General features: G+C 45.8%; 1 protein-coding gene across 1 annotated transcript in view; it reads right to left on the reverse strand.

The window, feature by feature from the left end:
• The window catches only part of LOC136967374 (collagen alpha-1(XXV) chain), a 112,049-nt gene extending 98,866 nt beyond the window's left edge, over positions 1-13,183 (reverse strand). The window contains exons 1-2 of the mRNA XM_067261141.1: positions 12,788-13,183; positions 12,543-12,612 (exon numbers count right to left, since the gene is read on the reverse strand). Coding sequence (XP_067117242.1) covers positions 12,543-12,612; positions 12,788-13,084 — 367 coding nt within the window. The 5' untranslated portion in view covers positions 13,085-13,183. The remainder of the gene's footprint in view (positions 1-12,542; positions 12,613-12,787) is intronic.
• Between the last annotated feature and the right edge of the window lie 4,837 nt (positions 13,184-18,020).

An 18,020-nucleotide genomic window follows, 5' to 3' on the forward strand; every position in this document is an offset into this window, starting at 1 on the left:
ATGACCAAGATAGAAGTATTACGCCAGAGAACGGAATATCTTGAATACGTCTCGTTCTTTTATGTAATCAACCTTGTGTTTCTGATCCTCTTCAGCGTTACTGTTTCGATTCCTTCTCAGTATTGTTCAATCAGACTGCATGTCAGAAACGTCAGTTTGGCAGCCGTGTCAGGGACATATCATTCACACTGTTCTACAACACTGTGGAGTTACTTGGACTAGAGATTCAAGTTTACCATCTCTCTTTCCTTTTATGCCCGGGTGGCATATTTCATTGACCAGGACCATCTCTTCCCACAGTTTATAGAAGGAGTTCTTAACCGGAAAGCAAATGGATGTGAACCACAGCTGGAAGTCTTGTAACCCACCAGCCTCTCCAGACAAGCTCTCTGGCTTGGTATTATTTTTAAGTGTCATTTTTGGTGAAACAGAGGCTCTGTTGTGCTCAGTGACATGGGTGGTGGGCCACATTGGCTTAATGAAGCATGCTGACTTCCTCGCTCCCCGGCGTGCGTGCTCTCAGCAGACGGCAGAGTGTGAGGAGGAAGGAAGGAGGCTATAAAAGGACACTAAAACAGTGACGGAGCCAGAAGTGCCCTACTGAAGCGGACTTCTTGGCCGCATGGTCCTAGAGCTGGTGATGTAGAAGGTAACTGAAAGATGACGAGGCATAAATCTGTTCATTATCATTACAATATTTGATTGGCCTTTTTGCTGTGCCCTCCGATAGCGATAGTCATTTTCCTCCATCTACTCCTGACACATTTGAATGATGTCACTTCAGTATTTATGATTCGTTCTAAGAAACAAAGCCTTTCTATTGCTTGAACTTCCGTCAATAAACAGAATTTTCTTTGATTTGTCTTTGCCTTTTGAGTGGCTTGATCGCTTCAGTCAGTCAAAACTGTACCTCATGAAATATACTTGAAAAAGAACCACCGTCAGATCGGTGTAGACTCCCCCCCCCCCCTCTCACCCTAACCCTCTACTCTGTAGAGAGTATGTGAGGCAGTCCAGATCCCATGAATCAGGATGCTCGCGTGAAGACACTTTTGTGGGGGGCAGACGATCACAGGGGCTGGCAGGCCACATGAGAGAGAGAGAGAGAGAGAGAGACCCTGGATGGAAACCCCGACATCTCGTATTCACAGGCAAAGCCCTAAGTGTTTTTCCACGCGCTCTCAAAGGGGAGACGAGGCAGGAGGCCGTCGGACACCAACCGCCGCAAACACGTCCCTGAGGCCCGGAGACAAGCATCCTCCAGTGTGTGATAGGAAACAGGGAGAGCTTTGATATGAAGAGTCAATGTTGATGTTCTCCAGGATGACGCTCTCTTCCAGACCTCCCCGGCCTCCCCACACCTGCGGAGGCCGGCCGCCTCATTCCGCCTGGAAATGTCAACACGGGGGCGGCCGAGAGATGCACACGCACGCACGCACACACACACTCTGCTCTCTGTTTTATCTCAAGAGACCTTTGGAAGACAGTTGAAGGGGAGGGGAGGGGTGCTATAGTCTATGGGGGGTGGGCGACACGCCAATCAACTGTCTGGCAGGAGTTTGAGTCTTAACAACCCTCCCTCCCCCCCCCATCCTTCCCAACCAGCCACCAGACACATATTTGTATAAACTGAGCTGTGCAGGGCAGGGCAGACCAGATTCCAGTTGACCACCCCTGTGCTTACGCTGGCTCTCTCCCTCTCTGTAAGCTGCAAGCACTAGATGTAGTTTAAAGAGTGAACCATCACACAATCTCTGCACTGTGGTGTGTGCCCTGTCATGACACACAGATACTCTTTTGTTAGTCACGTCACCCGAAGGACACCTACACAGGAAGTCCTTTGATGGGACCTTTCACTCCTTTGATATCTGTCACGGCCAGATAGGACAGTACGGTCCTTTAATCACGACAAAGCTCGGCAGACCGCCACGGCACAATCATCTCTCTCACTCCGAGGGAGTTCAGATGTCAAGCTCCGGAGACACTTCTAGAATTTATTACACATTTTAGTGTCCCAAGACTCCTTTTGAAACTCCTCCAGAGAGACTGCAGTTCTCAATCCTGTTTGCCTCCTCATTTCTGCAATAGAAGAAGAAAAAAACAAATGTAGGCCTGTGATAGGAGGCAAGAGTGACCTGACTCCTCTCTGGGGGACCCTATCGACGACGCACATTTAGACTGCTCCACTTGGACGTTAAAGCCGTTTTCCCTCCAGTTCCCCTTCACGCTTTACGTGGTCTGGTGTTTATTTTGGCAGCTTTCTTTGTCTCGCCCGTTCAGGAAACACAGTCAACAACCACGTATCTCCAAAAGCGTGTTGCCCTGCGTTACTTTCAGCGTGACTAGAGAGCGCAGCCAGAGAAAGGGATGGAGGGAAAGGAGGGAGGGAGCGGGGGGCCACTAGACGACATACTCTTTCATGTGGCCGAGGACGGGGAGGGGGGAGGAGGGGGGTCTAACCCCCCCCCCCCCTCTAAAACAGAACGCCTCAGCTAATTCTTTACCATCAGAGCAGAGAAATGCAGAAGAGAGTGGGGGGGACGTCTGATCTCAAATGTGCCAGAGGAAGAACAGTCTTGGCAGCCAGAGTGCAGACAGTAACACAATGACGCGAGTTAAGTGAACAATTATGAGGCCGCGCCAGACTTGACTGGTTTGTGTGCACATGGGAAGCTCTTTAGCGCATGGCAATTAAACACGGTTGGTCAGGGAAAAGGGGCAAATTGTGACCCCATTTTTTTTATCAAGAGAAGGTAAACAGTGCCTTGCTTATGGCTCTTAAATTTCATTTCGGTAAACGTTTTAAGGCTTTGTGTTTCATTTCAGGTATCGTCATAAAAAAACTAAGTGATATTTTCCACACCGGCTCCTGTGTGTCTTTAGTGGTCTCCATGAGAATGGCAAAGTTGTTTCTCCACTTCCTCTTGTGTTGACTTTGGCACGCGAGCGCTAATGTGAGATCAGTAGAGAGGCGTGCAGTGTGGCAGCTCCCTATTACGGGAGGGGTGTTAAACTACCTCTATGACTATATCACCCTCTTTAAAGTGACATGCCCTCCTGTGTTCTCAAGTCATCTCTCCATAAACTTATAGCCTCATTCAAGTCTCAGGCCATCTCTTCATATACTTACAGGCTCATTCAAGTCTCAGGTCATCTCTTCATATACTTACAGGCTCATTCAAGTCTCAGGTCATCTCTTCATATACTCACAGCCCCAGTCAAGTCTCAAGTCATCTCTTCATGTACTTACAGCCTCAGTCAAGTGTCCCAGCTTTCTCTCTCTGTGCTGTTAAAGCAGCCAGGGTGTACACATTATGATCTGTGGTGCGGAGCAAACCGCAAGAACCCAGAATCACTCTCACTTACTTGTGTTGTCTGTGCTTTCAAGGTCTCTCAATGTCTTTGAAGTGAAACTGTTTTCACTAAGTGAGATGAATCTTCATCACATGAAGTGTTTTGCTGTAATTGTGTAGTGTGATGCCTGCAGCAAACCTTGACAAAAGCAGAACCTAATGATTTACTGAAATGTTCCAAAGGGTGTCCAGGAGGCCTCTTACCCCTGTCAGCCTCTGGGCCCTGCCTCCAACAACACCTCATCCTCTGGGCCCTGCCTCCAACAACACCTCATCCTCTGGGCCCTGCCTCCAACAACACCTCATCCTCTGGGCCCTGCCTCCAACAACACCTCATCCTCTGGGCCCTGCCTCCAACAACACCTCATCCTCTGGGCCCTGCCTCCAACAACACCTCATCCTCTGGGCCCTGCCTCCAACAACACATCAGCCTCTGGGCCCTGCGTCCAACAGCACCTCAGCCCTTGGGCCCTGCCTCCAACAGCACCTCATCCTCTGGGCCCTGCCTCCAACAGCACCTCAGCCCTTGGGCCCTGCCTCCAACAACACCTCATCCTCTGGGCCCTGCCTCCAACAACACATCAGCCTCTGGGCCCTGCCTCCAACAGCACCTCAGCCTCTGGGCCCTGCCTCCAAAAGCACCTCAGCCTCTGGGCCCTGCCTCCAACAGCACTCTCATGGTAATTCTACATCCTGTGAGACTACAGTGGATGTTGCAGTGAGTGAATAACCTGCCTTCCAGGTTACAGTTCAGCTGTACATTCATAGCCACCTGCGCCTAAGAGGAAATCCAAGTCCATAGGACAGTCAGACAATGACATTTACTTCAGCTGTTTGGAGCTGTGCATGACCAGATCAGGCACACATCCAACCCTTCTAGGCACTTACTTTTAACCATTTCCCTCCTAACACAGAGAGAACACAAAGGACTGTTTGAAATGACCAACTTGGTCTCAACTGAACTGCTGCAAATCGTCGTTGAAAGTCACTTAGTTCTCTATATTTGCAGGCCTAGGATTATCGAATAGTTTTTGTACTCGATAGTCGTTTTTCTAGTTTCAGTTAGGTGAGATGGTGTTTATGTTCAAGGTCAAGGGCCCTGTGACGGAGCCCTTCTACACACCCTGCCTGTTTAACACTCCAAAGAAAAGGCAATAACTCAAACACCTTGAATATGTCACACTCTGACACTGATCCTATCTGGAGAGAAATAATGTCATTTTCTTCCCATGAGATGGAAAGACTCATGGCAGGGAGATAACCTTGGAGTCTGACTCATAACCCTACAGCGGGCTTCAGCACACATCCATATCTTCTTGGCAAAGAAGATATGGATGGGAGAGAGGGAGGCTCTGCCTCTTTCCTAGCTATACAACTGTCAGTCTCATCAGCCTGCTTCCTTTGATATGCCTGGCTAGTTTACTGTGATCGCTTCCAGCCATGATGACAGTTATAGTGTGTCAAAGAGCAGATCAACTCAAATAAAGCTGCCCTTGCTATGTCCCCACCCAACCCTGGCCCACAGGCAACAACTGCCCACACGAATTATGGCTTCTAAAAGCATAAATCTTTCACACGCACACACACACAGCTCTTTTTGCATTGCTTCTCTCACATTTCGGCTCCAATCTTTCCATCTGTTTGTTGATCTGCTAGCTCATGATTCTTGTTGACTGTTGGCTCATTATTCCTGAGTGGCAAAGTTCTACACCAACACCCATGACTTACACCATATGAATTCCCCCTTAACAGAACATTAAACATGGGTGAGCCACTAGGTAAGACACCAGGGGGTAATAACAGGGTGATAGGAGACCAGGTGGTCAGAACCTGCCTCTATCCAAATTTGATGAAATAATTTAACAGGGACCGCCATATGGAGCATCAACAACATTTAAGAAGTTGTCAAAAATCTAAATTGAGCAGCTTGCTCAGTGTGTATCCAATTAGATTCAATGCCAAGGTAGCCATGCCCAACATGTGGCTTTCCCTAGTCTTAGCTGTGGCTTACACAGCTGGTGACCCTCCCCTCAATCAGATCCTAGTCACTGGTGACCCTCCCCTCAACCAGATCCTAGTCACGAGCATGTCAAGTTTGTTATATAATATTCCATTGAGTTTTAAGATCCCAAGTTTGCAGTCTTGGGAATGAGATTCATACCTAAAACGCAAAACCTACTATTCACAAACGTTATCCATGTTTAAGTGAACATGAATTTCAAACGACTTACATAACTGTGATCCCAGCTTAGTCAAGGGACGTTGTCCTGGACGTTTTTTCCACATGGCATAAACCAGGAACAGAAGAGTGCGTGTGCATGAGACGAGAGAGAGAGACAAGAGATCAGAGAGGCTCCTTTTCACTGACAAACATGATGGTGTGTGATGGTGTGTGGTCGATGGATAGGAAAAGGCAAGTGGTCTCATTCACGGAGCGTTCCACTAGAGACCATCCTGTGGGTTGCCCCAGGGGAGGCTGGGAGCGAGCAGGTTCAGAACTGGACTCATTCTACTCTGAAGGGCCGCACATGTCTTGCTGTCGCTGGATGTGTCTGAAGGCTTTTTAAACTTTAACCTGCTAGCGTTTAAAAAGGGAACTCACCAAAGGGGCCGCCTAAAAAAAGGCCTTGTTCGTAACTGCAACACTTTACTGGTGAGACTATGCTTTCACATCTTTGAAATGTTTGCTTTGTAATGCTCAAAAACCCGTCTAGTCATTTAGTCATACTATTTGGGCGTCTTGTTCTACGTACCCTATTCAGATCTGTCACCAGGATTCATCAGCACTTCCAGATCAGCTACCAGGGGAGGGGCTCTCTCTCTCCCCACAAGCAGGAGATGGGAACCGTTTTGGAAGAGTACAGTAGCTGAATGAGCTCTTTTCGACTTGAGCCGGGAGCTAAGCTTTAGATTGCATGGGCTAAGAAACACCCGTCCTGTATATCTATACTATACTTATGTCCATTATGTTGTGTATATAGGAGGGGAGTCAGATGGCTGAGCGGTTAGGGACTTGGGCTATTAATCAGAAGGTTGCCGGTTTGATTCCTGGTTGTGACAAATGACGTTGTGTCCTTGGGCAAGGCACTTCACCCTACTTGCCTCGGAGGAATGTCCCTGTACTTACTGTAAGTCGCTCTGGATAAGAGCGTCTGCTAAATGACTAAATGTAAATGTATCTATGCATCTCATGAGCAAGTTTCTCATTTTCCTTCTTTCCAAAGTTGCAGTCTTGGTTCCCTTAGAACGTTTTGACTGGAGCTTGGGTGTCCGATGCACTGGCTGGAGTCTCGAGTCCTACCACAGACCTTACGCACATCTTTTATTTGGTTATTTTAAGGCTCACTGCAGTCTGTCGTTTTATTTGTAGTGACTGTTTCCATTATGTTGAGAGAGTGCAGAACGGCAGCATCTGTGCCCCCTTCGCGTCTGTGACTGTGAAGCTGCAGAGCCCGGGGGTGCTAGGCCACAGGCTGGTGCTCGGGTAGAAGGAAGGCCCGGGGGGAGGGGGGGGGGGGGGGAAGCTGGTCCTTATTGCCTGTTAGGGAACATGCTGGTATCCTCCTCAGGCTCGCTCACTCAATCATGCTACCAAAATTGATGACAGACTCTGGAAAACGGCTTGTGTGTGCGTAACGATGGGGAAATCTAAATAGCTTTTCAGGAGGCCTCTGGGACGGGGAGGAAGAGGGGTCTACACACTGAACGCGTTTTGCATTTGTTTCTTGTTGACGGAGTCGTGGCCGTGTGGCTTGAGGAGCAGCAACAAACCCACACACACACACTGATCTTCAGAGAAAACTGATTTACTGCAGCTCTGCTGGCTGATACGGGTTTAAACACAGGTCATTAATATGCCAAATAAATAATTCAATTCCATTCAGGCAAACAGGGGAGACATATTAAATCGGTGCTAATGAGGCCCTATTTGGTCAGCCAATGATTACATACTTAAGGGGCAGAGTGCCTGAATTAGATAAGAAACACCTTTAATGAGTGGAGGGAACCTTTACCGCATGAAAAAAAGTATGTATGGTCATTCTGCTCAAACAAGCCCTCCTCATTTGAATCCCCCTCATGTATGCTAAAACAGTCTTCTAAGCTGTCTTTGTGGGGTTGGGGATGACTGTGTTTGACTGTGTGTGCGGGGTTAGCTTGGGGAAGTCGGAGGAATAGAGAGACTTTGGTGGGATGACAGGCCCTGGTGTCACTGCACCGCACACAGCAGATGTGGCCAGAATGTGTGTGTGAGCCTTTCTTTGAGATGGATCCATCACCCACCCACCCACCCACTCATCTCAGGCAGAGAGGCCCTGGGAAGAGGAGCTTAGCGGGGGAAAGACAGTGACGTTACCCCCTGGGGGGGTTGAGGCCGAGGGGGTTAAAGGAGAAGGATTGGGGGGGGGGGGTGAGAGGGCACTTTGTGTCGACAAGAAGACAAGTGCTGGACACTGAGATATACTGAGTGTATTTTAGCTAGGAAGATACACACACGCATACTGCTGCAGAAAATGCACAAGCTCTGTCAGCTCTGTTTAAATGCAACACATTGTACAGTGCTGTGTAAAGAAACCGTTCAATGGCACTCCACTGACCTTCACTGACTAAGAGCTTTCCCTATAGAGCCTGAAGGCATCTTAAATATAGCCACGTTACAATATGTGCGTGGTTAAGACTTCGTATTCCAAGGTTGCTCACGAAAAGCACGGACATATATGCAAACCAGGAAAGGCAAGAGAAACAACAGCTCCACAAAGCTCAAACTGGACGACTACTATGAAGCAACATCACGTCTAAAACACCGGGGCCTATTGGAGGAGGGGGCCTACTTCTTAATTCAAAATGGGGGTGTGTGTTCGGTTTTGTGGTCATGGAAACCCCTGCGTGCGTCTCGGGGCAGTAACCGTGGAAACAGCCGGGGCCAGATCTCAAATATCTCCTGTTCTCAAACTTTATTCCAGAATTGGGATTGACGTCCCAGGAGGGTTGCCAAAATCTGTCCAAGCGAGGAAAGCCCCCCTCCTCCCCCACCATGACATCCCCCCACCCCCCACCCCATTTGTCCTACGGTCTCCTTCTTGGCTCCCTCAGCCGAGCCTGGCGTTGCTCATAAAGCACTCTGTTGGCTTTTCTCTCCTTGTTAACCCGAGGGGACGCACCAATGTTGTCGCCGGAGAAATGAAGAAGCGTGCCGCTCTTTCAAACTCGTGGTCGCTACACGCACTCAGGTCCGGTTTTTTTCCACTGTTGAAATAGCTTTGTCGAAAGGTTAGGATGAGGTTACTCTGTACCATGCCCCAAAAAAATTTGCCCTTTGAAGATGTGCATCAAAAAGCATTCTTCCTCTCAGTCTCACTCTCTAAACTCTATCCCACAGACACGCGCGCACACACACGCACACACGCACACACGCATATCACACACCAAACAAGGGGCAGCCACCATAAACTCCAGACCAGGGACACCCCCCACTGCGGTCCCTGACTCCATCACACATCTTGGGCCCTAACTTTGTGACCGCGACGGCCGGCAGCACTGGCTCTCTGGCTAACCAGAAGCAGCTGGCTCAGGAGGCTCGCTGGAGCTGGGAATCTGCTTAGCTTTACCTTGCACTCGGTGATTACACGGCCCATACACTACATGCACCTCCCGGCGCCAAACCACACAGAGGGCTCCATCCCAAACTGCCACTTATTAATGACCTCGTAGGAGCTGTCCGTGAGGGCGCCGCGTGTGACTGACTCGATTGACAACGCGCTGACGTTCAAGGCGTTGGAATCAGAGTGTTTCCTGTGGGGTTGGGGGGGAGGGGGGGGATTCAGTCCCTACTTGACCCACTTCCATCACAGAAGCACTGACTGTGATGCTTGATATGTCCGCAGTGGGTCTTGCACGTTTGAGACTACGTGTGTATTCCGCCACTGCCGCTGTGTACGGTTAAGTATGTCTGACCATCTTTACGAAATCACCAAGTCCAACCGTGGGACCTTCCAAAGACCCCTTGGAGTTGACAACAAGGAACATTTTCTAACCTTCCTTTAGGATAACAAAACTGCGCACCGCACATCCATATTGTATGTTGTTTGCTTCTCCCCAGTGTATTTCACTGCCAAGGTTTTTGAAGCGTAACTTCAAGGGGGTGTTGGCTGGAGGCAGGGAGGTGGGGGATGTGAGGAGACAAGGAGAGAGCAAAGCACTGCTAGCTTGCTGCTGACTACGCACGCCTTTATTAAAAGGTCCCATTAAACAACAGGCCCCGATTGGAATGCAGATCCCAGGGGACGGGAACATGCACAAGAAGAAAGAGAAGAGAAAACCGCCGTCAATACTGAAACAATTACCACCCTTTGGAGAGGACGCGCTTGCACAGCACGGCTTACTTACCAGGGTGCGCCTCGGCCACGGATGCTAGGAAGTGTGAAGTGAAGAAGCTCAACGCACCAGACAAGAGCTCTGGTGGGACATGGTGAACACTGGGAGAGCAGGCCAAAATGTAAAAAAAAAAATCTTCATACCAGGGAACTAAAGAATACTACCTACTCAAAGAAAGACATTGACCTATATTAGTCTTTGGTTGCTACACAGATATATCCTCCAATTCCTTCATTGTCATTCAGCCAGTGACATCGCACAGTAGCTAAAATTTTTCCATTATTAGACTAAAGTTGTTGATGGCTAGCTAGCTAGCCAATTTGGTTACTAAGGCTAGCTGTCTTGTATGGAATAGCATGTGTATGGTGGAGCAGGTAGCCTACTTGCTGGACTCTTTCCAGAACAACTTAAGTTGCACACGTAAGCTTAATTTATACTTCGGTCGCGAACACTTTTGAAATGGTCGCAGACGGAAAAAAAAAGTGTCGCTCAGGCTGCTGTATTTATACTTCGGAAAACAGTCGCCTGTGCTCAAGGTTGGCGTGACGTAAACAGAATCATTTTACCGTTACATTCATAGCTATTGTTACGTTGTTAACGCTTTGTAGCCTAGGTGATCAATCGGAAAAACTGACCATTTTAATTTTTCACTATGTGACGACATCCGCGCCAGTAGAAATTTCTCCTGGTAGGCGACACTTCTAAGCGACGGTTAAAAGTGTCGACCGAGACGTCATTTCTGTCGGCGACCTTTTCAAAAGTGTCTGCGACCTAAGTATAAATTGGGCTTTAGTTATAGCTTTCTCACAACTTACATGTATTCTGTTGCACTACACTGCCCTTTTTGAAGACACCTGGAGCATGTCCCCCAGCTATAGCCCATCTCTACGTGCTTCTGCTCCATCAGCTACACCAGTAATGAAATGAAGACTGTGAAAAAGACATTACAGTTGGTTCGCTTCCACTGAAAAAGGCGATTCCTAAGCCGGAGGCTGTCTCTCCGACTACAGAGGGGCTTTTCGTGAGTGAAGGCATTCAGACAAAGAAAGGAGACACTTGGCCTAAAAATTAGGCACTCTGAGGCCAGTGCTGTCAGCAGTCTGCAGAAAGCTGGGCATGCACTATATAATGTGCAGACAACATGGTCACACAAGGGAGGCGGGAGAGCTTGCCATTTTGCCAATTATGGGAGAAAGTTCAGAGAAGTGGCTGGGTTTCACAATGGCGAGCTTCATTTGGTGTGAAATGTTTTCATTGCTTTAGTTTGCCCTCACCAGAGAGCCTGCAAAGGAGAATTGCTGGTGCACACATGACTGAGATTGAGAACAGAGACTCACATAATTTCTGGAGCCTCATTAGACTTCTGGAACTGCAGGCTCATTAATTCTGTAGTTAGACTACTGTGCAACATGTCAACATGACACCTGTCCTGACATAAGTACTGTAGGATGCACCATAAATATTAAATATCTCAATGTTATCATTGTGTACGAGCAAGTTCCAGTAAATGGGCCAGGAGGCAGTAGGTCTGAAGCTCCATGGGATGTCGTCTGTATAACAGTCCTGACTGAGTTGAGATGTGGGCTATAATGTAACAGTCCTTACTGGGCTCGGTATAAAGGATTATTATGCATTCTGACAGCAAACAATAAAGTGTATAAATAGGAGATTGTATCATGTATGATAAACTCGCTACCGTAGTCTCATTTGATCTCCCGTAATCCAAAATGATCTGAATTTTGACAAACATTCAAAGAATAGCTGTTTCCATCTGGTGGTGAAAATCGGTCATTTCAGTCCATGCTGATTACATGCCAGAGCCTACAGATTAATAATACGTCTATTCCGTATCACATAGAAAACTATTTTCCATTCTTTCTGAGTATATCATCTTATTACAACAGCTTTGTATAAAAGCCTGTCTATTCATCATACCCATCACCCATCACCAATATTCAAGTGGCACATTAATCAACTTTAAAACTTCTAATCCTAAATAAACAGCACCCACAATGCAACTGTGTTCAACCTGCATCCTCGAGCACTCCAAGCACGTACTCTAGGGCTGGTGACCACGGATTGTGGGCAGTAAGACACCGCCCACTTGTCACAAACTTCTCAGCGCTGCTATGTTTAGCTGTTAAATACCACTCTATCTGCTTGGTGTAGTGGTGAATCAGCTGTCTACATCATTCATTCTCCCCTTCAACTATCAACACAACATGCAGGGAGGTTCAGAAGGAAAGTTGTGTGTCACAGATCTCAAACCTAGCACAGGAGCCAATCTGATATCTACAAACCGGTAAAGGAAATCTGATCCATTTGATGCATGGCAGAGGAATAAGAACATACTTACCTAAACAGAAGTTTATTTTAACTAAACGTAATGGTATCAATTTCATAACAGTGATTGTCAGAAATCTGCATCTGAAAAATATAGGCTAGCTACAGCTACCTGTATACCTGTTACCATCCCTTGTTTTGGAAAACAGGTATTTATTCACAAAATGTCAACATTACATGTTGATTTCCAGACCCTATCATGTAATTTTGAAATCTCACTAAATATTTACAAGGTTGGTTCATCTCAAGGGGATGTAAGCACTCATGGTTACAGTACTGCCCAAACATACAATGATTCGAAGCTATTTAAAACTGTCTTCTAGACCCATTGTGTCTGCATTATTATACTATTATTCAGACATTCATCATCTCAACGTTGTTCGTTTTATGAGACCTGTTATAAAAACCAACTCCAGTAGCCTACGGACGTATGGTCAATACGGCAGTATGGCCGATACCAAGATTAGCCCTTACCTGGTGGGCAGTTGCACTCAGGTGTCACTTCTCTGGCAATTCGAATCTTAGCAAAACTTTCGTAGGAGCGCTGAAAGAAACGAAGTTAAATCGTCAATTAAAAAGGCTGGACTACAAGATAAACTTGTCATGGGCTGTTTACATTAATATCAAACAAATAACACATTATTTTAAGTCATTGGCAAACCTCATAGTGGTTTGAGAGACAGCTTTACGTTCATATTAATGCACGTGCACATGCTTACCTGTGACAGAAGCTCGTCAACTCGTTCTTGTATCAATGAATTAAAGTGATCCAGGGAAAAACCGGGAACCCGATGAAGGATGTGCTCGCCATGTCCAGTTTCCAAATCCACAACACGGCCCTTTATCTCTGATGTCTTAACACTCAGAAAAATGCAAAATGCTATTGATGCCACGGAGAATAAAGACGAGATAACATTAAACACAGTTGTGCTGCAAGGTTGCCTCTTGTGAGATGTCACTTCTCTCTCCATTTTCTCCGCACACTTGAGTTCTCCTTTTGTATCCGCAACCTTCATAACTACCTCGAAATCATGTACTGCTAGAACTCAATCTTCATGTATAGTAGAGCCAAATTGTTTAATAAAATTCCGACACTTCAACTCTGGTAGGCATAAGACTACGCGACGTTAACGGAGGGGAGTATAGCTGGTGTAGCGACAGCGGACAGGTTTCCAACCCAAGTACCTCAGAGCGGCGCTGCCAGGCAATGCAACCTGTGCAGCTGAAATCTAACAAAGTTATTTCACTGCTGGGAATATAATCCTCTCGTTCAAAGACAACAGCAACAGCAACCTAATCTTGAAGAGTAAATTGGTGAGATAATGTTCAGCCACAGAGTAAGCAGAAATCTCACTTGAGGGGCAAATGCTTCTCTCTCAGTGTACAGTGCAAGGCACGCGCCCCCCTCGTTATTACTGCAACACGCCTCCACATTTGCCCCCTCAAATTAACATAATTTATTATAAATTAAATCTCGAGATCCCAACTAGGTGTAGCTTATTCTGAAAAACTCTGAAAAGTTAACATTCCAAACAACAACAAATATGTGTGATGAATTACGAGAAGAAAACACCGGCAACTATGCAGCACGTAGCCTCCAGTAACTTTCAGTTCTGTCAAGACAGTCATGTATTGATTAAACTATTTATTGCAATGGAAATAAGTTTCTTTTTGGCTATGTGGTTATATCTAATGAGACTCTCCCTGCCTTAGAGCAGCCAGCACAATAATATATGACAAGACAAGGAGCACAGGATATTCGACAGTGGACAGGAATCATTTAAAACTTATTGACTTTTTTAACAAGCAAAACAAAATGCTTCACACAGCATTAACGACGTCCTGCAGTGAAAATATATGAGACAGTATAGCTGTATGAGGTGTGTATGAGGATCTTGAGGATGATGGAGGTGGCGGCAATTATAGGCTACAATATGCAGGTATAGGCTACTTGTCTTGATTTAATCAAGAAATAAATATATCGCGTCAGATACGGGAGTTTGTTACCAAAATGACTTTTTTTTTAACAGTTTGTCCTATAGTTAAAACAGCCTAGTTTACATACCAATTTTTTTTACAATTGACTATATTTAACTAACGTTGCTATACATGCAATTCAGTCTAAAAACCATGGCAGCTGTGATTGATTGATTGATACATTGTTTTGCCATTGTTCAACCGATGGCCCCCTGTAGAGAGGATGCTCTAGTCTCTAGTGCCCTCCAGCCCCAGACATGCCGCTGACCCCGCCGTCTGTCCTCCGTCTTTTAGGTTGGCTTTGTTTTGACTCTGAACTCAATACAATGTCGTCCTCTACTGGTTGAATAAAGCATGCAGTATGTTTAAAAGTGCATGAAGTGGGCTTCATCCTAATTTAACCAAACATTGTTTACAAGGTCATCACCATTCAGAAGACTTGTTAGGACTAGGTCCGAGATTTGTACGGTACATAGACATCTTAAACATTATCTAAATCATTTGCCATTAGATCTGAGTCTATGAATTGTTTTATTCTGCAGATAGAACAGAGTAAATGAATGAATTCAGATACAGTAGTATCTGACAAATGGGGTCTATGGATAATGTACAGTATATGAAACCTATCCATGTTATAATGCAAATTGATTTGTATTTCTTCATTTCCCTGTGCCCCTGTGTCATGGTCTTCACCTGTCTTGTTGATTGCTGTGGTGTTCTGTTCTCGTTAGTGTTATCGTGTCCACCTGTGTCTTGTTTGCTTCTGTGTATTCAGGTTCCTGTTTTGTGTCCAGTCTTTGTCTTGTCCTTGCCTATGCTACTGCGAGTATCCTGCCTGTTTTCCTAGTTTACAAATAAAACCCTTGTTTTGGAACTCTGTCTGCCTACCTCTCCTTCGTTTGGGTCCTACCCCTGCACTCTCGTTTAGTGTAGATTCACAATGGATGTGGCCACTAGAGAGCGCTACTGAACTATGAGGTGCTTTTGGAAAATATACAGCCGTCCTGAAGAATGAGGTACCTCTAGTGCAGGACCGATCTTTAACCAGTCTTGCCCATTGCATAGCACGGTAGATACCTGAAAGGAATTCTCTCAGAAGTTTTCTCTTTTGAAGTCTCTTTATGTATAAAAAAAGTTGACAAAAGTAGAATAGAACGAAGAGGGAGGGAGTCATCATCCAGGCTCTATTGTGACCAGAAGGACAGGCAGAGATTTTGGCACTGTGCCAATTTGCTCTGCTGGGTAACAGAATACCTGTGGGGGCTACTGGGAAAGTGTCACACCTCTAGATCACACATCTCCCGATCGCACATCTCCAGATCACACACAACCCTCCCCTAGGGTTAGGGTTGGATACAGTCTTATCTAACCCTAACTTCAACCCTTCCCTTAGGGAACTCCTTTCCCTTCTCACCTCTCATCACTTTTCATTTAAAAAGGTCAGAGAGGTAACACGTGTCAAATCTTTCAGTTGTTTAACAATATTAACTTGACATGTTGATCAGTCTTGTGCTTTAGCATATTTTAGCATCTTAGGTCATATCCAATTCCAGTAGATGCATGTGGGTTCAACTTAAGGAGATGTCCCATAGGCACTCAAATCATCATCAGTGATTCATATGTCCAAGTGCAATAGTGAATCCTCTGTTGGACAAGACAGTTAACCTTGAGTGACCCTGCCCTGTTGGTAATGAGCCTCACTGTAGAGACAGCACATGATGATGATGAACTTGCATGCCTCTGTTAACAAGACACATCATTACTAAAGGATTATGCGCAACAGGTGTGTCCTGTCCAGTCCTTACACACAATAACTCAGCCTTGCCAACCTTGTGATACATGGTTTTTAAATCCTTGGTTACATGGTTGAACAGAAACGGTCTGTTGTTCTTACGAGGACCAAGGTGTAATGGTTTCTCTAAAGGAAGATTATGACTCATCTTATTTCCTCAACCTGGATTCTATATTTTCCCTACTCCCCAAATGCAGTTTATGATATATAATCTTTTAGGCATCTGGAGTAATAATAGGGTAAAACGTTATTAATAGAGTAATCGATAGAGTAATAATAGTTATCATTACTACAGTATTATTATTAGTGTCAGTTTGATGACCTATAGCACACATGAACAAACTGTAATGCAGACAGTAGAATATGTAATAATGCACTGAAGTCTGCATTCTTTTGTGACCTCGATAACCAAGCTGTAGACAGCCTGCAGTATGTGATTACTGCAGGATAGGAAAAGGACATTATCACCAAAATCTTTCTATTATTTCTTTGACTTAATTAAACATAAAAAAACTGAAATGTTTGTGTTCTGAGTTCTTGTTGATGTTAAGGTTTGGTGCCAGTAACTATAATATGTCATATTTAACTGCAGTCGTGACCACAGAGGATTTACACCATGTGGTCAGAATAATGCTGTGCATTTGACCCTGTTCTGTTTTGACAATATTCCATCACAGGGCAGCCCCCTGTGAGATGGCAGGGTGTTTTCACAGAGCCATGCTGGGATTAACAGGCCAGCTGTTTGTGCTGGCGTAGGAGCAGTTATTTGCAGCTATATTTCTGGTCCGTGTTGCTGACAACCAGACACAGTCCTGGTAATTATGATATAATTGAGAATCTAAAACCAAATGTCCCGGCTCTGGCATCCGAGACTGTGTTTACAGTAAACAGCTGCTTAAATTGACGCTTAAGATAAATTAGAAGAACATGTTTTATGTCTGTGTGTGAGTGTGAGTATGTGTGTGAGAGAGAGCTGTCTGTGTAGAAAAGCCCCTGTGTAGAGAAGCCCCTGTGTACAGAAGCCCCTGTGTAGAGAAGCCCCTGTGTAGAGAAGCCCCTGTGTAGAGAAGCCCCCGTGTAGAGAAGCCCCTGTGTAGAGAAGCCCCTGTGTAGAGAAGCCCCTGTGTAGAGAAGCCCCTGTGTACAGAAGCCCCTGTGTAGAGAAGCCCCTGTGTAGAGAAGCCCCTGTGTACAGAAGCCACTGTGTAGAGAAGCCCCTGTGTAGAGAAGCCCCTGTGTACAGAAGCCACTGTGTAGAGAAGCCCCCATGTAGAGAAGCCCCCGTGTAGAGAAGCCCCCGTGTAGAGAAGCCCTTGTGTAGAGAAGCCCCTGTGTAGAGAAGCCCCTGTGAGAGAAGCCCCTGTGTAGAGAAGCCCTTGCGTCTTGCAGATTCTTCTGGGGATTTTTATTTGGATCCATTCTGGTGGACAAATACTCAGCAGGCCAATATTGCACTTGAGATTTGTGTGGTAGGATATCAAAGTTCAGGATAGGAACTGGACATGAGCGAAATAGAATAAGCAGCTGAAAGCTTGTTCAAAGTGCTTTGTCCATAGTGCCTCGTTTTTAGTCTCTCTGTCTTTTTCCGTCTCAGTCTCTCTCACACACCACACAACACACACACACAATGCCTCACTCTTCCTCTCTTTTTCTCTCACAAGGTGGTCTCCAATGTTTGGTATTGTTCTAGTACAAGAAGCTTTACTGGAATCCCTTCTTGGTTTTAGTCAGTGTGAGGAACATTTTGTAAATAACTACATTTTTTTTCTAAAAACCTTTTTCAGTGTCTCTTTGGAAATATTATGGAGCAGTTATAGCATGAATTGTGCAATATTGATCAATATCAAACACACAATCCTACATTGTTGTAGGTTCTGAATCTATCGTTCTGGGTGTAGCCTGGGTGCAATCATCCATAACACTTGCATACTGTAACATACAGGGAACGGGAGAGAAACAGGGGCAAGACAGGGACAGACCTGAATAAGACCAAGCAGGAGAGGTGCACAGATGAGGGGGATGAATGGTCGAGTAATGAAAGCTGTGATTTATATCTGGCTCCCAGCAGAGAAAGTAAGAGGGGGAAAAGAGAGAAGCTGGAACCCAGTAACTGTTCTTTTCTGCTCTACTTCCCCGCTCTGGGGTGATTATTGACCGATCCTCGTCCATGAAACTGATCCGAG

Source organism: Osmerus mordax, chromosome 23 (assembly GCF_038355195.1).
Source record: "Osmerus mordax isolate fOsmMor3 chromosome 23, fOsmMor3.pri, whole genome shotgun sequence".
In the NCBI taxonomy this organism is placed as follows: Eukaryota; Metazoa; Chordata; class Actinopteri; order Osmeriformes; family Osmeridae; genus Osmerus; species Osmerus mordax.